General features: G+C 39.4%; 1 protein-coding gene and 1 long non-coding RNA gene across 2 annotated transcripts in view; one reads left to right on the top strand and one right to left on the bottom strand.

Moving 5' to 3' along the window:
- Positions 1 to 689: 689 nt before the first annotated feature.
- Positions 690 to 10,005, bottom strand: GJA1 (gap junction protein alpha 1). Its single transcript, XM_048936554.1, has 2 exons — positions 9,666 to 10,005; positions 690 to 3,754 (listed from the first exon to the last, which is right to left on the bottom strand). Exon 2 carries the CDS (start codon positions 3,736 to 3,738, stop codon positions 2,593 to 2,595), a length of 1,146 nt encoding a protein of 381 aa, XP_048792511.1. The 5' UTR covers positions 3,739 to 3,754; positions 9,666 to 10,005; the 3' UTR covers positions 690 to 2,592.
- An 11,693-nt stretch (positions 10,006 to 21,698) lies between these two features.
- Positions 21,699 to 24,793, top strand: part of LOC125688981 (uncharacterized) — a 30,228-nt gene continuing 27,133 nt past the window's right edge. The window contains exon 1 of the long non-coding RNA XR_007374986.1: positions 21,699 to 21,785. This is a non-coding gene — a long non-coding RNA (uncharacterized LOC125688981). The remainder of the gene's footprint in view (positions 21,786 to 24,793) is intronic.

The following is a 24,793-nucleotide window of genomic DNA, read 5'->3' as shown; positions in this document are numbered from 1 at the left end:
AATTTCCCCTCTTTCCTCTCTTTACTAGTAGGAAGGGGAAGAAATTAGCCGAACAAATTTGAAAGTAGAGAGCTGTAACATAACTTCATGATCATTTTGATTTTTTTTTTTTTTTTAAAAAAAGGAGTTTAACCATTTTTCTTTCAAAGTCCAAAGTGGGAAAGCCAAGCACCATATGTCTTCATCGGGACAGGGATCTAAAAGATGAAGCAGAAAACGCTACATGAAATCCTAACCTCACTTTACTCTCGAGAGAGCGACGATTTCATTTCAGAAATTGAAACTGTCAAGCAATCTGATTACATAGGGGAATGTAAACTTGAAGCAATGATTTCATATTGTAGAACATTGTCTGCATATGAAAAAAAACCTTTAAAATGTTGTGTTTGTATCTTACTATTACAGTATTTTCTAATAGTTTGCAAATAATTATATATATTCCGAGGCTCATGGCAAGATTTACATTTCAGTAGTTCATGCTGAGCATGATTTTGTTCCAGGGCTCTGAGGGTCTCAGAATTTGTCCCTCATACATTTCAATTCAAAGTAAATCCAGATGGATTTTACCAAGACTGCTTCTGAAATGCACCGTGACTAGGGAAAAATGAAGAGGGAAGGAAGGAGTTTAAACTGCAATACTGAAACAAAAAATACACGGGCGTATAAAATAGTAAAAGACAATCAGAACATGTATTTATACTAAATTAAAACTTTATTGACTAATGTTCTCCAGACAACATGATCCAATGGACTATGGTTGCAAACATGCAATGAAGTTGAACACGACAGTAGTTTAACATGGAATGTCAAACAAATTAATATACTGTAGTAAATGAAACCATTTATTTGTGTTGCTGCAAAATGAAACCAAGCTATGTATTTCCTTGGTCAATCTGTGTTCAGCTAAGAGGCAATACATTTGAAGAAACTGGTAGATTTCTTTAGAATTTATTTCAAATAAATTATCTAGAATTGTATTTTATTTTTTTTTAAATCCTTTCAACTTCACTTGCATTTCAAACAAAACCTAAGTGTAAACTCTAAAGTTGCTAGAGCCATCTAGAAAGACCTAACTGTCAAACTTGGAGTGGACATTACAGTTCAGTAAATGCAAATACTTAGTATAAGAAAAATACCAGTTACTGCAAAAGTCATGTAGGCATATTTTATTATTAATCCAGCACAAAGCATTTCTTCTAAGTTTTTCACATAAAAGACTAAAGCTTGCTTACAGTACTACAACTTCTATCGTTCAAGCATCATTATTACCTATCAGGGAGATTGGCTAGATGACCGAATGGGTCTTTTCCATCCCTAACTTCTATAAAGAAAATCATTCATGCCAGCAAGAAGATGGGTCACTACATCTTGAGCTTGATCCTGTAGACTTTGCTCAGGCAAAACTCCCGCTGACTTAAAAGAGAGATTTTCCAGAGCAAGACATCCAGGATTAGGCTTTTTTTTTATTTTTTATTTTTTAAAAAGCATCCATTTAGGATACATGGAAAATATTATATAGAATTAAAAAAATATATGACATGTGCTTCACTTGCATTGAAGGAATCAGAGAATGTAAACACCATAGTGGCCCACACCTTCACAATATCCATGAGCAAGCGTCAACTGCAAGTAATCTGTGTGCATATGCTTCTCAGTGTATGCTTCCAAGTGTGTTTTGTGTACACCTTTACCTCCATATCCACACACACATGTACACCCTTAAAATACATAAAGGTGTGATAAAATTAATTGGAGTAAGTTGCTTGCCTGTCCTAATGCTTAAATCTGCAAGTGACAGCCAACTGGGTTTTGTATGATGCTAATGAGACTGCACGTGAGCAGCAGGACATGAATATTGCTGTGGGCAAAAGTGTGGTTGCTGGTTCTAGGAGCGTGGAGCTATCCCACTTCCACCTATGCACATCACTAAATCTACCTGCATCAAGAGCTGGAAAAGCAGGTGACCAAAATATTTCTTGGTGGGTTTTTTCTGAAATTTGAGTTGTAGACTGTCCTCACAGAAGCCTTTCAACAACCTGGAGGACTATGCAGGAAAGTTTACCTTCAAAGTGCACTTATTAAGAATGGAATGTTCTTGACAGGGAAATGATCAGAGACAATCCTGGATTTTTTGCTTGTTGAATAGGAAAAACCTTTTCATCTTCAGACAGCACTTCACCCTGACAAATGTGAGTTCAGTTATTATTGGGTTTTAGAAGATTCTTTAGAAACAAACACAATAGTACGCACATACACATACACTCAGATATTTACAGCCTTTCTAGAAAAAACAACCCCATACCTTAGTAACGACTACTTATCTTTTTCTTTTTTTTTTTTTTTTTTAGTATTTAAATTCTTTAAACCAGCTACATTAAATACCAATGTGTATTGTACCACCCCACACCAACCCCATATCCTCCCCAAAAAACAGCAAGTATTTTAAAAGTTTGTTTGCCTGTTTGTTTTTACGATTGTTAAAATCTCCTGCTTGAGACTGTTAAGTACCACCTCCACTGGAACAAGATCAGCACTGACTGCATCTTCCAATGCACGTCGTTTCATAGTCGAGCAAGTACTGCAGTGAGAAGCTTAGATCTCCAGGTCGTCAGGTCGAGGCCTGCTGCTGGCTCGGCTGCTGGCTCTGCTGGGAGGCCTCTGGTCCACAATGGTGAGGGGTTGCAGCTCATGACCCGACGCCAGTTTTTTCGTGTTCTGGTGCTCATCAGGGAAGTCGAAGGGCTGGGCATGTGAGTTGGAGATGGTGCTGCCAGCCTGCCCCATCCTATTCTGCTCCGCACTGTAGTTGGCCCAGTTTTGCTCGCTGGCTTGCTTATTGTAGTTACGACAGGAGGAATTGTTCCTGTCTCCGGTAACAAGCTTGTACCCCGGGGGAGACATGGGAGACAAGGGGGCGGTTGGTGAGGAACAGCCATTGTAATACGCATATTTGGGGGAACCACAGTCCTTGGAAGGGCTCATCGTGCCACTGTGGGAGTAGGGGTCGGTTTTTCCTTTCACACGATCCTTGACACCCTTGAAGAACACGTAGAAAAGCTCAATGATGTTCAAGGCAAGAGACACCAAAGACACTACCAGCATGAATACGATGAAGATGGTTTTCTCAGTTGGACGGGACAGGAAACAGTCCACCCTGTGAGGGCATGGGTCTCGCTCACAAGTGTAGATGGCACTCAGGCTAAACCCATAAATGTACCACTGTATCAGCAGGAAAGCCACCTCGAAGACAGACTTAAAGAGGATGCTGATAATGTAAGTACGGAGCAGTCCCCCACGCATCTTTACCTTGCCATGCTCCTCAATACCATACTTGAATTTCTTAATTTCTATTTGTTTGAGGTGCATATCCACATTCACACCATCATTTTGGACCACCTTGAGCTCTTCTTCTCTTTTGTTCAGCTTCTCTTCTTTCCTCATCACGTAGAACACGTGCGCCAGGTACAACAGGGTTGGTACAGACACAAATATGATCTGCAGAACCCAGAAACGCACATGGGAGATGGGGAAGGACTTGTCATAGCAGACGTTCTCACAACCAGGCTGTTGAGTATTGCACCGAAAAGCAGACTGTTCATCTCCCCAGGCAGACTCGACTGCTGTCCCCAGTAGCAGAATTCGGAAAATAAAGAGGACAGACAGCCATACTTTTCCTCCTGCAGTAGAATAAGCTTGAACCTTGTCAAGAAGTTTTCCCAGGGCACTCCAATCACCCATCTTCGCGAGATATCAGCTAAAGAAGGAAACAAAGGAAAAAAAAAAACAACTGATGGTTAAGACAGATGTTTAATACTTTTGATGAGCTGAATCACACGCAGATCAGTGTTAACCATATGCTAAGAGTTAGCTTTGTTTTAGTTCATGTGCTTCACTTAGTCTGCAGGTGGAGTGGCAAGTATGGGAAACTGTAAAGATAAATATTTTATGATGTCTCCAAACACAATGAAAGAAAGAAGTTCCTAATTTCAGTCATGTTTTCAGGAAGTCCATGAAAAATCCTGGTTGCCACTGTGGTTGGCTAAAACCAGCTTCCTTGGTGGCAGCTGCAGTTCAATGACCAACATCTGCCGCAGGCTGAAAACAGCTGTGACACACCGCTGAAGCAGGATGTGGAAGCGTTTGGTAGTACTCCCTGAACATACTAAGAATAAATGAAAGATTTCTCTCTTTTCAGTGTGTCTCATCCATGGTTATTTATTTAGATACTCATTCTTTAAAAGAGCAGGAAAGCAAAACATAGCATAATCTACATAAAAAAAATGTACTGTATCTTAGGGTCAGATACCTAACATTTCACCATTACAAATGTGCACAACGTTTTCCATGGCAATATAAAATTGAGCTATTGCACACATAATAAATACACTGTGTGTGATACATCTGAGTGTAGCTCCTAATGATGCAAAGTTCTTACTGCATATTGATTCAGAAAATCTTGTTTTCTAAATTAAATTTATAAATAAGTATTTGCAGCACAAAGATTGATATTGGTACTCTTCACCTACACTTTTATAAAGGAACCAAAAATACTAAATGCATCAGGCACAGCTAAGCTTATGTTACCATATTGGAAGAACTGGTTTCCTGGCTATCTGTGGCTTGCTTGATTTACTGTAGTTTCAACTCCCCATTTGCATCTTTTTAGATTTAAATTCCTTCACTTCACTTTGAAAGGAAAAAAGATTTACCCAGGAAGGAAAGGCAAGTGAGCACTTTCTAAGGCAACTCCTAGTGAGCGATTTGCAATCCAACTGTAAAACACAGCAAGTTTAAACTGTGTCTCTCAACTTGAGTTTAAGTTTCAGGGAAATGCACCACTTCTCAGGGATTTCCGAAAATACACGAGGTGACAAAAAAACAAGTGAAATATTCTACTCGACGTTCCAGATTCCTAGGAAAAACAAAGCTCAATGTGTAGTTTTTATCAAGTGGAGAATGGTAACCTTTTCTGCTTAAAAACCCTACGTTTTGACTTGTTCCGCATGAGCACATGCGAAATTGGGCACCTACAAGAAAAAATAAGCACAAAGCATCCCTTTTGAAGTAGATGCTGCTGGGCAGAGATGTTTGTACCATGCATGCTGAGTAATCTCTTTCCTGTATTAATAGTTCTGATAATGTCCAAATAGTTTCCTTCCCATCACATCAAGGATATATTCCCTAGTGAAGGTTATGTATAGAAAACAAACAAACAGACAAACAACAACAAAAAAACCCAATTTCTGGATAATTCATAAAATAGGAAATTCTAGTACCAAAGAGATTTTCTTTCACAGAGTGGTGACTCACTGGAAACAGAAGGTTATAAATTTGGCATACTCAATCATAACAATATATGCTACGCCAAATAAGAAAGCACTGTCTTTTCTGCTATCAGAGTCAGAGAATAATGAGAGCCAAGTGTTTAAAGTACTTGCTCCGACGGCTCGGAGGTGCCAATTATTTTCGAACCCCTGCAAAATAACCTAGGGCCGCTTCCGCAGCCCGCCTGGTCAGCTCGCTCTGAAGTGCAGAGGAAGTTTACCTACTGCGGCGAACAGACCCTTCCTCACATAATTAGTTCTTCACATGAATGAAGTCCCATCAAAGGATCAGGCCCTCTTCAGACTTTTAAATCTGGAAGCCTTGCTGGGAGGGACGCGCAGCATGTTTCTTTCCAACACACACTTTCAGGACACATCCATTCCCGGGTTTAGTCATTCCCAGGAAAAGATTAGTTTGTCTTTATTGGTTCAGTTTGGTAGGAAAGACGTCAGCACACGAGCATAGAGGGCTCTGGAAAGGCAGGAATGCAATATGACTGGGTCCCTCCTCATGCTGAGACTGTTAAAACAGAGAACAGTCTGTAACTATACAGCACGTGAAGTTTGTTTTACAGGCAAACTTTTCTCCACGTCCTAGCAGTGGAAGTGGACAGAAGGAGCCTTTTTCAAGTAACAGCTTCTTGATTTAATTAGCCAGCTTTTAGATGATTTGGAACTACCGCATTAACAGACTTTCCTCAGACTCGGTGTACTTTTTTACTGTCTAAATGTTATTTCAGATTGAAACTTTGATTAAGAAAACAGAGGACGTGTTATTTCTAGGCAGCAATATATTGTTTGTTTTTTAATTACACACCACTCTGGTCCATTACATGATTTACTTCAGTTTTGACCTACCTAATCTCACACCTGCAATATTTTGAGAATTTACTACCTATTTTTTAATTTACTTCAGCATGCAAAATTGCTAAGTTTCATTTATATCCTCTGGCAATATAAACTCCAGGAGGAAACATTCCACGCTTGAATTACTCATACATAGTTTTGAAAAGAAACTTTTTTTAAAGAGATCAGTTACACGCTAGCCTCTGCCAGTGATAAAAACCCCACGTCAATTCAAAACATTGTGCTGTTAATCAGATAATCTTGTGGTGGCACAAATATATTATTCCTTCACTTAAGTGGATTCTGTTGCTTTATGAAACACACTACTTTTTTTCTTTCAGGGAAAACTCATTCACAGGACATAACACCTTCACTTTCCGGACACTGAAAGACCATTTTTATTAACTGATTCCAATGTATGTTTGCTAGGTTTAAGAAGAGCTTTTGCATTAAACAAGTATTTAAATGTTTTAACTAGTAAATAGTTTGAAATTGATGGAAGATTACACTCAAAAACTATTTATTCAGCATCTAGACTTCTTTTAACAATCAAACTTCTTTCAACAGTTCCACTGAATAGCACAGCTTGATCTGAGGGACTGGTGCAATTTCAGTAGTTCAGGAATTTTAGGATATAGCTGATGATGCATACACGCATTTCATGAGTTCTGATTAGTACTTCAAAGAGTTTTTTTGGGGGGTGATAGACTAATGCAGGCCTATTAAACTTTTTAAAAGATGGATTTCTTCCAGATTCTACTGTGTGTGGGTAAAGATAGGAAAAAACAACACAGAGCAGCAGGAGATATTACAGCATTCATCTACATGGGTTTTGGATGATCACATATAGAAGAAATTTGACTTGTAAGCCACAATTAAGAAATCTGAGAACTATTTTTTATGGACAGCATTCACCATGCCATCTGGTTCATATTTTCCATGAAGAATAATGCAAACTCGGTGTTGTGGTAACATGTCCAGGTCTGACTACAGGGTTAGAAGGTCACATGCTAGTGGATGGAAGAACAGAAAGGGTAAGAGCGGGATCTAAAATGGGATTTTGCAGCTGAAGCAGTTGGAAAACAGGCAAAATCTTTGCTTTTCCTACAGAAATCCTTGCACATATAAAAAAATAAGTGGTCTACAAAAGAGAAGATTCTGGACCTTGAACATCAATCAATCTGAGTATCTCCCAAAAGCAACCAGCACTGTCAAGAAAAGAACTGATGCGTACAACTGAAAGCATTTAGATGGGTTGGAATAGGAAAGATTGGTTTTCTGAAATCCTACAGAAATGAGCAAATGTCAGAGATTCTCCTGGAAAGCTGTAGTTCATTTGCAGGTCTAAAGATGAGCCTCAGTTTATTTCATCTGCCAAAGATAAGATGCTAAATGGTTGCAGTAGCTAGAATTTAAAGCGTCAGAAATGTTTGCTTTCTCAATGCTCACAGCGTTGGTGGTCACTTGTGGATCTTCTCCACAGGATTTTCTCTCCCATGTTGTACTCTCTACACCCAATTTACTTCTAAAGCATAGCTGCAAAGGGGCCCAAAGCAAACAGAAGTGCTTTCTTCGGCACTCTCTAGTTGTACAACTAAAGTCTCCCCTCTGTATTACTGCCCATACTCACCCCTTTTTTGACTCGCTTGGGAACTAGGAGAAGAAACACTGAATTCCTTGAGGGGCCCTCAGGCCCTCTGAAGATCATGCTTTCAGGTCTTGAAATCTGGAATCCTAGTAAGTGCATATGGCATAAACAAGAGGCCAGGTGCCTCCATGTGAGATAAGCTCAGCGGGTAGCATCGAGGGGGGGAAACCAGAAACTAGGGAAAGAGAGCAATATCTGATGAAACAGATGTTGCTCAATGTCATCTAACCTTCCTGTGTGCCCACAGGAATCCTTGGCCTAATCCAGAGTTCATTTCTGAGACAACTAAAATTAATCTCGTAGACTTGCAGTACGTGAAAACTGAGATAACTTCACAGCGCTGGATCTGTTTGCACTCCTGAGTGTGGAAGCACTCAGACTTACGCTAAATCCCTGGCGTCCCCTTCTTCTTCCTCCCAAACTCCGCCTGCTGCTGCCCATCTCCCATTTGTACGCTTGTAAGGTATCATGGGTCAGTGCCAGTGTTTGCCTTTGAAGTTTTTGAAGGAAGCACTTCAGTAAACATCTCAAAGACCAGAGGCTTAAATTCGGCAGTGCAGTGTGCTGTCCAGATGTGAAGCAGGCAGGAAGAAAAGCTGCACTGAGTCCTGCAGCTCACTCCCTGTACAGGCACACACACGCAGGCACACGCAGGACTCAGGCCCAGGTGCTCACGGCTCACTTTCATCCCCATTGCCGTGGGCTCTCACACTTTTAAGATCTGAAAGAATTCCTCAGACGAAATATGCTCCTACACAAGGCTCGCTGGTTATCACAAGGCAAAATTCGAGGACAAACATCAGCACACAATATTCCTATTTAAGAGGAGAGCTTGCTACTCGATAAGATAGGTCCCGCGCCCTGTGCTCCAGCTGCAGGTCCCCCTCCCTGCCTTCTGGTGCGCTTCTCTCCCTGCTGGCACGGGGCAGAGACCTACAGAGTGGAACCACGCCAACTCTTGCAACTTGAACAGCTTTTGAGCTCTCTGAGAGATGCTGCTCAATCATTCCTTTTCGCCACGTTTTGAAAGTATTTAAGCCTTCAAGGTAGTATAAAAGGAATGTGTCACATCGGGATTATGACACTGACTGTGGATATTCTTTCACAAAGCTCCTAAACAGCTTTCATTTATAACCACCCAGGACTCAGAAACCTCGCCGGAGTGGTAAGACGTATCATGATATCTCACATTCCTTCCCTAAAATCCCTTTACCGAGGTTGCTAAAACAGAGTAACTATATACAAACTAGGTTACAAACCCGTAACCCACGTCTGGATTTTATCGCATCTATTATCAGAGAAAGGGGGAAAAATCGCCAGGAAGCCCACGTGGAAGTCACCACGTTCTTAGCAGCAGCATTTAACAAAGCACCTAATGAAGAGCAGCGAGCAGGCATCGGTGGGATCGCCACAGGAAAGCGGAATGCGTGGGGCAGGAGCGGGGCGCGCTGCGCTGAGCTGCGGAGAGGAGCGGAGCGCACCTACGTTCCTTCTTTCTGGGTCAGCACGAGGGGGGGCACAGACTTCACCAAAAGGAGCAACAAGTCCGCGGCTCCGCAGCTGCAACCTCACCGCAGCGCCTCTCCCCGTGGAGCGAGGTCGGAAGTTGAGGGAAGTGTCGTATTTTTAGAAATGTGTAAAAATATGACAAAGGAAAGGAAAGCACGGCGTAATCCCTGCGAGTTTAAATCGAGTACTTCGGGACAACTTTTTATTATTACATATATATTTTTAAACAAGTTCGATCATTTAACGCAAAATCCTTAGAGTGAAAAAAAAAGTTTTTAGGAAAAAAAAAGAGAAAAAAGTGTACACCAAAAGACGAGAAAGGAAAACTTCCAACTTACCGCTGCTGATGAGCAGTGCGAGTGGCTCGGGGTACTTCTCTGGAGGGTTAAGGGAAAACGGAAGAGCACGCTCAGGCGCTCCGACCTGTCTATTTAAACTTTAAAAGTCTACTCCTGCTTTGTATTTTTCATCCTTCCTTCCCCACCAGCGAAAGAAAAGTGCTGATACCTCGTAAAAGTTTTTTTCTAACTTGGAACACGGGCAGAGCTTTTAACAAGTTTTCTGACTGTGAAAGAGGAGGGGAAAAGGAGGGGTGGCAGCCCAGGAGGAGGGGCCCCGCGAATGGAGCTCAGGAAGGTGGGGGGAGGAGGGCGAGAACTGAAGGCGCAGCAAAAACGAGCCGGGGCAGAGGGGAGCGCCCCGAGGTCGCCGCTGCTGATGCAACAGAGCGAGGGCGGGCGGGCTGCGGCGGGCGGCTCGCTGGGACCTGCCCGGCCGGGCGGCACCGCGGGGAGGGGGCGGCGATGCGTGGGGGCACCGGGGGCTGCGGCGTGCCGCGCTGGGCTGCACCTCGCCTTTCCCACCCCTCCGCCCAGTCGGGAGGAAGCCCTCGCAAAGTGCCCCCTGATCCTTGGTGTTCGTACGGCTTTGTTTACTCGGGTCCGCTTCCTTTACGTGCTCGCGTGGAAGTTCACACGAGGAGCGGTGTGTTTGCTCCTGCACGATAGATCCATCGCGAGTTTTGTAATAATTGGTGCGTGTGTGCATGTTAGTGTGTACGTGCATCCCATGGGAGACATGGAGAAACGATCTTACATTCCAGGAAACTCTTTCCAGGAAATTTCAGAAAATAAAGTATGGCACAGAAACTCACTCTTCAGTAGTTGAGAAGAAAGGTTCCTGGTAATTGTTCATTTCATTTTTTACAGAACATGAACGTGCTCCAAGCTAATCTATTCAGAATGAAGATACTTGGCTTGGCTCCTGATCAGCTTGTGATTAAATACTCCCTACAGAATGCCTCTTCTGTAGAAAAGAGATTAATTCATTTCTCTGTGAGTGTTAAGCTGCTCACATATGGAGTCCAAACTGTGTCAGGAATTGGTCGTGTACCCTTTGTGTAGTGGGGTGTCAGCTCCTCTGGCGGACTGCAGAAAAGCTGCTCTAGAAGTGGCTAGTGGTTGGTAGTTCGCAATGAAGGTTCATTTTTTGGGTTGTACCAGACTAGTTTGGAGGTTTTAATTCCCAATTTCTCATGGATTATTCCTGGGCTTTTTCATGCTAAATACTATAGATGTGCATTTTTTGTTTTTTGTTTTTTTTTTTTTTTTGTTTTTGTTTTTTCTCTTTAAAGGATGTAAGAAAAGGGAGAAGTCCAGAAGTGGCCACTGAGAGGATCACAAATAAAGCTCCTTCTTACAATCTGTTATTGGAGTAATCAACACTGTACTCTATAACACAACATAGATATCCCATCTCAATTTTCGAAGCCTGTACCTAATTCTTCTTCACAGAGAACTCACCAGATGAAAGAACCAAGACAAGGCCTTTGTAGATAAGCTCAGCAGGGAGCTCTGGAGCTGTGAAAGAGACTCACGATCCAAATTTTTGCTCTGGTGCATTTGCAGTAGACCACACTGCCTCCTGTGTGAGAAGAAGAGACGATGCACTGCAGCTTTCCACCTTCCTATTACCTTCTTCAACTACAGAGACGTTGGTTCCCTTTGCTTAGACACCGCCTGTTATTTCTGACAGCATTTTTAAGTTTTTGCATTTGTTGAAGTCACATGGCAGAATAAAACCTTTTCTTTATCTTCTCTGATTGTTGTTTTAAGGTCATTTTTTTTTCTTTATGTTTTGAGAAGAAGGAAAGTGGCAAGGAAGAAATGGAGCTCTGTGCTTAACAGATGCTGGTTACTTCTTCAGAATTAAAAAATGGTAAAATACGTAACAGTCATAGACCCTCACTGCCTTCTTGAATGTGGTATGGGTAGAGAGCAAGGCACACACATCGCTGCTGCTGCTGCCCTGTGAAGTTCTGGTTATTCTGGCACAAAGCACGAAACACCAACAATGTGGCAGCATGCTGAGACAGGGAGATTTGGTACTGTTTGTGTTGGTGCTGAAAAACTCCCCTTGGAAAGCAGCAGTTTTCCAGGTGAAACAAAAACAAAAAGCACAAAACCCAGCAGAACAAAACACTCTCCCTGCCTTAGATTATAACACGGTACCATAGAGTGCTATCATTCCCTCCCAAAGATCAGAGGGCCTAGCGTGCCTAGTCTTGCATTTTTCTCTGCACCTTCCTGCATAGGCCCTGCAATTATTGAAGCATTCTGTTTTTAAAGAAGCACCTGGAAGTATTTCTCCTCTTAAATAAACAAAAAGTGTTTGTGAGAAGCCCAGCGCTCATCGAGTCCACTTTACACGAGTAAAACGCATATGTCAGGGATGAATAATTTTGCAGCAGTAATGAACATAAGACTTGGCTCTGATACAGCATTATCCACATGAAAAGGGAAAGTATTTCAAGCCTTCACTGTGATACAGTGAAGACTCAAGAATTATGAGTCCCGACAAAAATGCCTTGAAGATGTCTTTTGTAGATGGGAAGTATGTGTCCATGATCACATAGCCTATTACCAGAGCACACTCAGCTTCAGACACTGCAGGGATCTACAATTACACAAGGTGACCAAAGAGTCTCACACTTATTTGCACCGCAAATGGGGAGAAGCTTTTCAGACTGAACAAATGTCTTCACACGTTCACACAGCCCCTCCTCAGCTGAAGCTGTGTTCAGCAGGGAAGCAGGGGAGCAATGTTCTTAATTATAGACTGAGAGATGGGTAAAAAGATCACACTTCAATTTTAAGCTTTATATTGCAGAGTACAGGCGCTTGACACCACAGAAATGAAGGTTTGGGGGCCCAGAGCTCTCTGAGGCTAATCATGCCTTCCACTGACATTCTGCCTTTTGGAGCAAATGATACTGTCTTGTGAAGCAACATTTCAGCATGGCAGGGCCAGGACTGCAGAACCTGTTTGTGTTTGTTAGGCAGCCTGCGGCACAGCCAGTGTGGGCATGCGTACACTGCAACCGAGATGCAGTTCCAGAGCCCAGGCTCTGTCCATTCCCTCTGCCCGGGGCTTTCACACACCAACATGAGTCCTTGGTGCAATAAATGAAAGATAATACTGCTGCTACTTTTTTTACGCACTTCTTATCAAAAGAGATTCCAGTGGGTTATGTAGTTTTTCAGCCCTTGACATAGATTTTTGGTTAATTCACAGCCCGTTCCATTGTTTTCTTTCTATTTGTTACCTGAATATAAATACAGAATTCTATACAAAAAACTTTTTTCCTTGTCTCTTCCCCAAATATTTTCTCCGAAATATTATAGTAACCTGAATCACCCAGAAAATCCCTGTGAATATTTCATTTGGAAGACTCTCCAGTCTTTTGACCATTACAGAATTTCCTGTTGATACCAGTGGGGTTCACGGTCTACTCCCAGTTAGGGATGTCTGTGATTTATGGAGTTCTTAAGACAAAGAGCACGCCTTCACTTGTTTGCAATTTGCTTGCAAAATTCACTTCCCAGCACTCCCATGCACAGTACTGTCCTCATCCTGTGCAATTTGGGAGACGAGTCCATGAACTGTATGGTGAACTGAAATGAATATACATATGTAATACAGATTTTCTTGGGAGCCTTTCAAAGCAGCTGTGCAGTCACCCACGTCCCAAGATGGCATGTAAGCCTCAGCACATTTTCATCGATATCCCTTCTTACACGTTTGGCTTTCAGAACAGGCTTGTGAATAATGCGTGGCCCTGTTTCCTGTCCTGTTGAGGTAAAGCTTCTCAGAATATCCAAGGAACAATAATGTGGTATTTCTTGATTACCTAAGCACATATATGTGCAGACTAATGATGTTTTTTAAAGCAGCCAGTGGTTTTTCGCTTGCTTAAGGAACTTACATCACATAGAAATGTAATATTGCTTGGAAGCTGCTGGCCACAGTGCTTGCCTCTTCTGTCAGCTGGAGAGGCTGAGATGGAGCCCATGGGAAGCTCCTGTGCCTGGCACTGCTGGCTCTGCAAAACAGATCCGTCCTCTCACGGCTTCTTCAAAGCAAAGGCAGTTCCTACTCATTAAGGCAGTAGCTACTTGCACTTTGTGGCACAGCACACACTATGTAAGAGAATATTTTCTGACAATAGCGATATTAATAATAAAAAGGAGGATAGTCACGAGATCCTTCCTCTCTTAGTGAGCACGCTTGCTAATCCTTGTTGAAACTGGTCTCTCTCAGATTCCATTGGCTGGGGGACTATTTCACTAGGGAAAAAGAGGCTGAGTCAGCACAAGACAAATCCTGCTTTTACTGATCTCCTTGCCAAATAAAAAAGAAGAAGAAAAAATCTCCCAAAAGCTGTTATTTTAAAAGGGATCCTGTTAGAAACATATCAAGACTGAAGCACCTCAGATGAAGTTGTGGAGAAGTCACAGATGACATCAGACCTGAGTCCAATTCACAGTATTAAGCACATCGTCACTAGTCTCAAAATATTTTGCTCTGTTATGCAGCCATTTGTCTAGAATCTCAGAGTGCTTTATAAATATTAACACAGAACAAGTTAAGCTCACCACTTTTTACAGATACAAGAATTTGTCAAGGAGAATATTAGGAGCTCTTCTTAGTCATAGGCAGCTCATGACACAACCAGGATTTGGAGTTGTACTTTAGTGCCTGTTTACATCTTTTAAGCAAAAAATTGCTTTGCCCTGTTCATTAGTTTCTTTTTGTAGTATCAGCTAGCACTTAAAACAGCTAAGTGGATTTTCTTTTTAAAATGTATGAGGATCACAGAGGAGGAAGATAGAGTACTTAAATTTTGGGTTGTCTCCTTTTTGTGCTTTGTGATGCCACAGCTTCTATATGAAACTCACTTGTTCGTGTTTCCATGTTACATTTAGAAACGTGAATTCATTCCTGGCTCGCTGTTGACTAATGGATAGAAAGGGAGAAGGGTAATATGTGGAGGCTTGGTAGCTCTTCAGCTCAGCCAAGAAACTTCTAAAGCTCCTTACAGGCAGCTTAAAGACAGAAAAGTTGGTCTTAAAGGATTTATTCCAACATTGCAACTGATCATTACCTCCTCAGAACAAGCTGCCCTCTAAAAAGGCAGTGGAAAACCATACAGGAAAAAAAAAAAAAAAAGTATGAGCTCTGAGATCCTTATGAATTTGGCTCCACCTTCTGTACACAATGAAAATAAACGTGAGTTATATTGTACCTTCAATGTCAGTTAAGCTTTTTGTTTATTTCATTTTACATTTCAATTTCATAAATCCTACATTGGGATGGTCTTATGGTATTTTGTGATCTATTATTTCCCTGTATTGGTGCTTAACCTTTTAAGTCATTTGGTTCCAAAGGATGGAACAAACCCATTCTTTTTTAAAGAAATATGGCTATTTCCAGTTTTCATAACATTGAGTAATATAGTGTGAAAGTAACGCAGTCTTTAAAAAAAACAGCCCTTAAATTTTAGTGGGGGTCTTGGAATGACTAAAAATGTTATTACTGAAATAAAACAAGATTTCAGAATATGTATGTATGAACATTTACTGATGAAAAATACTTTATTACTGAATAGAAAATTGGTCATACAGTAAGCACTGTACTATTGATATTTAGAGAAAGTGAACGGTTTTGACAAAAAATGTAATACTTCTTATCCAGGCTTTACAAACAGCAACTGACTTGATGTGGTAGTCTTTGAAATCCTGGAGAGATTGATGTGTTTTCTACATGTACGTGAAGTGAGGGGCAGAAAGTTTGTTTGTTTTGGCTGTGTTGGGAAAAGCAACAGTGAAAAAATTAAAAAAAATCTCAGTTTTTCTATCTATATTCAGAATATCCAGCGAATATTGAAGTCTAACCCAAAGTAAGACCAGAATACCAAAATGAACATTTTATTTATGGTACTCTACAAATCATTTAATATTTGGAATAGAGTCCTTTTTTTTTTTTCCTACTGCTTTCTTCATAAAACAAAACAAAAAAGAAAACAAAACCAGAGAACTGTTTGTAGTTATTATTTATTTATTCATTACAGTTTATTACATAGATTTGAATTTCATTTTATTTTTCTGTTCATCACAAGATTATAAAATGCTTGTGATGCAGTTTTTTTTTCTTTAGATAAAGTATTTTCAGAGTATCCAGTTCATGTGCATTTGGCTGAGTAAACATATTCACTTACCTGCAGACATTTCATGTTGGATATTTTAAAGTCTTCTCCCCATATGACTGCCATGGAAACAGAGGGCTGGCTATTTTCTTACTAAGTTTTTTTTGGGGGGATGCAGACTAGAAATTTATGATCTTCTGAGAGAATGGGCCTGAAATACATTATTTAACCAGATTTCCGACAGAGGCAGGGTGCCTAGGATGTTCCCGACTGGACAGAGGCACACCTGGTGAGTTTCTTGATGGCATCGCAGGGCTATCTGAGAGTATCAACATTTCAAGGCTTCCTTCTTATTTTCCAGTCTGTCCCCATTTTTTGTACCACTGCATATATGCCAGCCGAATAATTTGAGGAACATAATTGCTCCTTTTGTTTGCATGTCTGCAGGATTAGCAGCATTGTAGACATGAAAGGGTCTGCAAAGAGCTGAACATCAAGAAACTTTACGTGAAATCAAATAAGTGCTATTAATAGGGATGACAGCTGGTAAAAATACAAACTGATTAAAAAATGCTACTGATTAAGGGGCTCCCAGAAGAACAGCTATGGGAAAACAACTGGAAAATGCATGTACTGAAATCAGCGGTTTCTGTTTTTAGTAAGATTTTCCCAGAAAAGAATCTCCCAGTATAATCCATGAGTCCTTTTCCCAGATGGTAAAGAACACCAACTTCAGTAGCCTGCTCTGAATTTAAGTGCATGTATCTGTTTAATTTCTCAGAAATTTTAAAACTGAACAACAACAACAACAAAAAAAGTCATTATGAATGTATCAGCAATTCAGTGGCATGTATGAACTGGGCATAAAGAATGCAAAAATTCCTGACTTGACAGTTCAGGCTAGGAAGTGCTTGTTAGCTATTGCTAAAACTGTTGAACAAGCATGAATGATGCATAAGGGAAAAGCATCACATAAGAAAAAACAATATCTTTCAGTTATTAAACTGTAACGCAAACAACATTATGTCAAAAGCATTCTAAAACTGCACAACCTAAAACCAGCAGAATAAACTGAGGAAAAAGTAGTTGCAATGTACTGAGCATTAAAAGAAGGATTAACTTCTACATGTAAACTTTGAATAATAAAGCCCAGCAACTTTACAGCTGTCTGAGATGGCATTCAAAAGAAAAATCCTTTCAGTTACCTGCCCTCAACACTAACACTGGTGTATTATCCATAAGCATAGTTCCTGAAAATGTGATTACAGTGAAAAAACAAAATGGGTACCAATAATCTCATGCTGTTCCATATTTACAAAATATTTTCAGAGGATAGGAATGTAGTAATTAATTTATCATGGTCAACAAAGATCCTATCTTGCAAATTAATGTCTGAAAGCTAAGCAGAAATTCATAGGCAAAGCTAGTCAGATGTTAACTCCTATGTTCACACAAGTGATGATGTTAACACAAGTGTCCTTATATAAGTGAGTGCTTCCTAGATTGATTTATGTGTTATGAACATAGCTCCTACTTTACACACATGGAATAGAGGTGCACATCTCCTTCTATGATTTCTTTCCTTCTATAGTTACTTTGTCATTTGACTAGCTTTATCATTTGCTGAACCTCTGCAAAGTCCAGGCAGTGCTTGCAGTGCTTGGCTTAGTGTGGTGCTGACATATGCACTGTGCTGTGCTACCCAAAGCCCAGTTCTCACCCTAGCTCTGTCAAAAACTAGAGGTTCCCCTACCACCCTCACATTCTGCCATATTTTTGGAACAAGTCCTTGCTGGGCTTCCCACAGTTCTTCCCAGCTGAGGCCAGTCTTGCCCCAGCAGAGATCAATTTGCTTGCAAACCCTGCTGAGGCTATAAACTTCAAAATTACAGTTTTCCAAGCTGAAGGAAAAAATGCACATCTTCTGTTTCTGTAGAGAAAGCTGCATTATTTTGGAAAAAATAAAAAATAAAAATAAATTTAAAAGTTTATCAATCAAAGAAATAATTCAAACAGAAAAAAAAGTGAGAATATTTACAGAATGCTCGTAGAGTTCTGTTTGGACCAGAACTTGAGCGCTACACTCTGTTGTTAAAACTGCCAGTTTTATTCTGGTTTTCTTTGACCATGCCCAGAAACGCCAGGAATAGAATTAAATCTCTCCCAGGGGAACTCTCCTTCATGCATAGAATGACAAGCCAAAGAAACTCTGTCTAATGACTGAGAGATGGTATTGTATTAGTGCTGCTAGCAATTTAATACCACATACAGAAGCAATCTCCATGGGAAAAAACATTGTCTGACTTCTCTTCACCCAGCTAAGCACTCAAACCACTATCAGAAAGTGAGGTTTTCACCTTGCAAGTATCTTCTTTCCCCGCTGTTTTCAATAAGCCTCAATTTCACTTCAGAGTCTCACATTTTCAGGTAGAAAAGATTATACATACTATATATAATATTTGAAACATATATGTAAATATCTTTGGTATATGTATATATGAGAATTTATTTTGTGGTCAAAAGTGAAATTTGGGTAACCAGTGTAATATCTTTAACTATTTTTAAAGGTTTCACTAACTGAAAATTACAAGGCAGAAATCCAAAGACTTTCACAACTGATTTCACAATGATTTTTTGCTTTTGGAACTTCAGGATCCTGAACACCAACAACTTACTTTTCTTAACATCTTTATCAAAAATACCCTTAAAAATGAGGTAAGTATTAATAACATGGTGTTAAAGAAAACATATTTATTTCTGGCAACTTCCAATGGGCAAACTACTGATACAAACTACATGAGAACTGAGAACTCTTTTTGCTGCCCATTGTGCGCAACTGCATGGGAATTGTGAGATTACTGCATCTCAGAGAGACTGCTTTAGTCCCTGTTTATACATCTCTGGGTAATTTTTTTTTCTGAAACCAGAAAAATAGTCGAAGTATGAAGCCAGCTAAGCTGGTTCATGTAGAAGAAACTGCTAGAAATGCTTACTAATAAAGGAAGATCATGATTTGCCAAATGAGCCAGCAAATGAGGGATAATCCTCAGTATAAGAATGCAACACAGAATAAAAACTGCAAGGAAAATTCTAAAACTGAAGTAAAATCTCTTTGGATCATTTCCTGAAGCTTCTACATAAGGCACAGATGATTTTATGCATTCATTTAGAGTCAGGTGATAGTGATGCACCTGTGTGAATTTTTTCTTTCTGTGATTTTTTTTCTTTACTTATTCAACTATTGTTCCCTGCTTTCCATTACCATTTGATTTCAGTAGGAATCCTACATCAAGAACAAATAGGGTCTCTACTATCCTTTTAAATGGAAATGTAAAAGTCTCAGCATGAAACTGTAAAAGTCCTTGCAATCTGATTGACCTGCAGACTACATCTGAAAAGTGCTGGCGTAAGTGTTACAAGGTCTCCATAAAAAGGTCTCATTTCTACCTCTGGTCTTTGCTGTAACAACTCACTGTGAGTTTAAAAAAAATTAATTTTTCCCCAGTGGTGGATATCTCTACATTTAACAAAGGACAGGTGATTGATAATTAAGCACATATTGCATATAGTTACTCTGAATATTCTTGAAATCTCAGAAAATCTAGGGAAATGCATTTAAGATGGTATGTACTTAAAAATGAGGGAAACATCTTTTGGCCCTGCAGAGTTGTCCTCAGGAAGGTTTATTCTCATATACTTAAGATTTAAACAGTTTTCAACTTAGAGCTGAAAAAGGCAATGAAAAAATGAACAACAAATATAGCCTATCTTGTTCTTGAAGATACCAAGAGTATGCAGGAAAGCAATGAGCCTTGTGGATCAGATTTGTAAAAGGATCTTAGCACTGCACTGAGAATCAGTATGGTCACAAAAATAAAAAACACCCATCCTCTCCTTCCCCCCTCTGCCTCCCAAAACTATTCAAATTCCTTTTTTATCTTAGAAGGACACTTTCCTTACACAAACAAAGACATCAAGCAGCTTCATGCTCTCAGACCAGCATGCTTGTACGCATTCACGGCAGGAAGCAATTAAGGAACTTCTCAGAAAATTAGGTGCCTCCAGATACAGCAACTGCTGACTTGGAGCTCCTGGGCTATTGCAGTGGTATAGAAAGGCCTAAAACATAATTCAGCACCAGAAACTTGTGTGTCTTCAAGCCAAATTTTTATCTTAATTCTCTATGTTATGCTGAAATGTAATGTTTCATTACATGACTGTTAATTAGTGGTTTTACTACATGCTTGCATTTCTGTGCAGCTCCACAAAACAAGTTTTCAGATTGATATTAGACACAATTTTTAATTTATGCCAAGAAGAATAAGTGCTACTGGGCAAAATGCCTGGTGGATTAACATCCCAGTCCTAAGCAGGGCTTAAGTTTTGGCGGCTTGAAAGAGTATTATCTGCAGTCGCAGCAAATTAACCTAACACCGAAGGGCAGCACATATGAGCCTCCATATTGTCCTTAGATTCGGACCACATCTAAACGTAACAGAAATACTCAGAAAAAAAAAAAAAAAGAAAAAAGAAAAAAGAAAAAAGAAAAAAAAAAGCACACTATAAGTCACTAATAGAATGTTAAAAAAATAATCTTTTTCATTTAAAGAAGTTTTAACGCATGGCCGTATCATATAAAATCATTCAAGAATGACAGACAATGTATAATTTTACTCAACAGCAAGGCTTAGCAAGTAAGAGGAAGTTCGGACAAGGAGGGCGGTGGAGGCTGACTCTTCCCCCGCATCCCGCTAGAGGGAGATGTGAGATAAAGGAGCACCTCGCTCACCCACGGGTGCCTAGAGAGCCTCTGCTCACCGGGATCCGATTTACTGGGGGTGAAGGCAAACTGTGAGTCGAAGAACGGTTTTAGCAGCACCTGTAGGAATGCATCCATTGTGGCTGGGATAGTGAATCTTCTTTATATTAAGCCACGTCCTACTGAAAGGCCTTCACAGCCTGTTTCACTGCTCCCTTGTACCTCCGTCAGCCCATATGGATGCTCATGCATACACATAAAAACAAAAACTGTATATATTACATTATTACACATTTAAAACAATATGTTGTTAAATAAATCTATGCCAGTAATAAAAAGGCTGATGAAAGCAAGAATTAACTGTAAAAGTTACAAAGATGTCACTTGGACATCAGAAGTTTGGCTTCATTCTGGCTAATCTTGTCTCATTTCAGGAATGAATAGTTGAAAATTTGAACCCTAGCAAATTGGAAGGGTTTTCACCTGAAACAGTAATAGTTTTTGAAATACATTTCCAGGTTTTTAACATAATGGCCTGTCATACATGCTTGCCATAACATTTTCAGTCTTCGAAAAAATGACCAATCAAGCTTAGGTTTGGTTTTATTTTTCCAGTGACTATTCTTAAAGATAAATTACAGGTATGTTCACTTTGCTGTGTGTCAGCTTGGAACATATGCAAAATAAACAAGCTTTCATCAAGAGCAAGTACATCTTAGAAGCTCAGATTTTATTTTTTCCTCTTTTACCAGAATTTCTGCATCATATATGAAGTATAAAGTGTACATAGTGATTTGGCTGGCACCCTAGAGTTTTCAACTAATTAACTGTCATTTATTGTCTTCATGGTTCTTCATGATCTTTACTCTCTTTTATAGAGAGTGTCAGTCTCTGTTTCCAGGTTACAAGTGACAGATGCAAGGAGATGGTCTCAGCTTGCACCAGGTGAGGTTTAGATTGGATACTAGGGAGAATTTCTTCATGGACAGTGTGGTCAAGCACTGGAATGGGCTGTTCAAGAAAACAGTGAAGTCCCTGTCCCTGGAGATAGTTTAGAGACACGTGAACATTGCACTCAGGGACATGGTTTAATGATTGTGTTGCTAGGTCAAGTTGATGGTTAAACTTGGAGATCTTGAAGGTCTGTTCCAACCTCCAATTCTGTGAGTCTATGATTCTAAGTAAACTGTAGGAAACGTGGAGTCACTGGCAGACGTAAGTAGTGGGAATTTAAAACCTTCCTTCTTATATATTGCATAATTACATCACAGTCATCTACCCACTTACACTGTAGGTAGAAGTTAAGGTTAAGTCAGAAATATTACCACTTCCATCAACTGCAAGTTTTTGTAACAGTGAGGCAATTTTGATTGCAATGGCCACAGTAGATAATATACATAATTAACATAGGCATTATATGTCTTTCCAAGTAAAATTTGATAATTACAGATGTTCAAAATGATCCAGTTAATTGTTTACTCTAATGTATTTTCACCTCAGGAAAGCTTCCGGCAGTCATAATTTCAACTCTTGATTCCAACCTGAGTTATTGGTAGGCTACAGATTGTGCTGGTATTGTTTTCCACTACTTTATTGATTTTGTCTTAAACCCACAAGGGACTTTCTGGAAGATACTGTGATCTCCTCTAGTTCACTCCTAATAAAAAGGCTTGTAGAAATAACACATTCATTTGATTTTAATATTTGTCTGTCAGAAAAAAATGCCTGCAGATAAGGCTTATCCTGCACGACTGTGTTTAAAAGGCTGTAGAATACAGTAGATGTTTTTTTGCTCAGTAAAAAAGCTACATGGATACAAGGAAAATAGAACAAAAACAAAACAAGTCTAATAGCTACAGTGCTTACAAGGTCAAAATAATCTAATCTCCTCTGCTGGCTATAAACTATATGACTCCATTGATGCTAGTGAAGCTTTAATTAAAAAACATTCTTTCAAAAAAATTGTCCTTTTTTCTGTTTTCTTTTTTTTTTCTTTTTTTTTTCTTTTTTAACTCAGATAAATCTGATGTTGGCTGTGTCTGAATTACAGAGAGACAAATCAAGGCAGTAGGCAGAATTATATAATTTAGAATCCAAACTAAATCCAGATGGAAGGTGAACTGGATAATGGCAAAGTTCAGACTTTTCCTGTTTGTTGATTATTTGGTTTTCTGCAGGGAATATGAGGGAAAAAAAAAAAAAAAAAAAAAAAAAAAAAGAAAAATAGAAGACAAACTACTAAGGATGCTCTTAAATGAAGAAAAACCTTTTACAACAATCAGAGAATGGAAACTCTCATGGCTTTTGTTCTCTTACTCCTCAACCTTTGTGTAGCCTGACTTGTTTGTTGTTTGTTGGACAAAAGTCCTTTTAAAAGATAGCAATTCTCAGTGGAAAAATTGTAGATGACCAAATGAAAGTTATTTCCAGTTCTAAATCTTCTGTTTTCAACAAGTGAGGTCTACCCTTTTCATTGCAGTGGGGAAAGATGAAATATAGGAAAATCAGAGATGTCTGTTTCTTTGAAGGCCGTGGAGATTAATTTCCATGAAGTGAACAATATAAAGAGATATTACTAAAATCATGGGTGATTTTTAAACATCAAATCAAAGAAGATGAAACAATCTGAAAAATAAATATATCACATAAAGACTAAAACTGCTTACTGAAAGCTGTGCACTGCAGGATAAACGTGAACAAACTTGTTCAAGGCACATTTTTTCATTGCAGTTTCTGGCTAACTATTGTCATAGAAAAGATGGGATATTTCAGAATTTTCAGTAGCTAGAAAGGTCTGTCAGCGCAGAATTACATATAATAGTGGTGCTTCCTACAGGGTGGTGAGAGATTTTTGTGAAGAAAAATGTACATAAATCTGCTTAATATATTAATGTCAAAAAAGAGACAGGGATATGATTAATGGAGTCTGATCTTGTGCTTGCAGCAATCAAATTAAGGCAGTTGCTTAGGTCACCATACTGACTTACATTCAATTTGTGTTTGGTTTTGGGGTATTTTTGCTGCTGCTGCTGCTCCCTCCCCTCCCCTCTCCTCCACTCTCCTTTCCTTCAATATTCCCTGTCCAGTATTGAGAACTTTACTGGATTACTGCAGTTTTCAAAATGAGATGGAGTTTCCAAATAAACTGTACACTGAATCATGGCAGAGAAGCAGATAAATATTGGAATTATCACAGCTGTATGGACTTTGAAAGATAATTGCTAAAATTGTCTCATTAATGTAAGACTTAGTGGCTGCATATAATCAGTAAGAAACAGAGCTCCATTGAGAATTTTATATTAAGACATGGAATGCGTACATGCAGCATCCTGCCATTAATGGTTTGGGTAGATCTTTCTCATTTGTTTGTCATTGTTCCCATGTTTTGGAAATTATCCTCTTGTTGTGAAACAAGCTTATATTCTACAGACAGTACTTCTGATGGTGGGTGAAAGAAAGATACAGGTATGAAAGCAGTTGGCTTAAATGACAGATTCAGCTTCTTTTTCAGCATTGTACCTGCTGTACACAGGATAGATATAATGCCATAAAACCCACAACTAGAAAAATCAATTAGGATGTTGTAAACAGATGCACACATTTGTGTAGAAGCAAAAGGAGAACAAGAAAGCCATTTGGGGATACCAATAACTAAACAGGAGAGTATATTTAAGATCCCGTTAGTCTTAGTGCCCTATTCCAAACCTAAAGCTACACGAGCCTTCCAGTTGTCTCTTGATCTATTTTCTCTTGTAGAATATCCCTTTCCATACTCCACTTTGTTATCCAATAGCTTCTTCAAAAGCTGTACCTTTGTACTGATGAATGCATTACTGTGATGTGACAAGTGATCAACAGATCCCTATCTTAGTACTAATAGTTTGAAAAGAAAACCTTTTTACTTTCCAAGAGCAACTTTTCCTTTACATTTCCTTTACATGGCAACAGGTGTGTTCGGGTTTTTTTTCTGTTTGTTTTGTTTGTTTAAGCAGTTTATTGCAGTATATAGTGAAGTTTAGGAGCTGGTTGCCTTACTTGCAATCTCTTTCCCTGTTGTAATCACAAATAGAGGAATTCCTCTCAGGTGTTTTTCAAAATAACTTACCTATCAGATTAACTTTCAGTTTGTTTTCTTTAGTGTTCTTCCCTCCAAAGCATGATTTGCCAAAAGATATGACTGTTGAATTTTTTTCTTTTGCATCTCAAATCTGGGCATGAGAAAA

This window comes from Lagopus muta, chromosome 2, assembly GCF_023343835.1.
Source record: "Lagopus muta isolate bLagMut1 chromosome 2, bLagMut1 primary, whole genome shotgun sequence".
In the NCBI taxonomy this organism is placed as follows: Eukaryota; Metazoa; Chordata; class Aves; order Galliformes; family Phasianidae; genus Lagopus; species Lagopus muta.
Note: the sequence above shows the minus strand (reverse complement) of the source record. Positions and strands in the feature narration are given on the sequence as shown.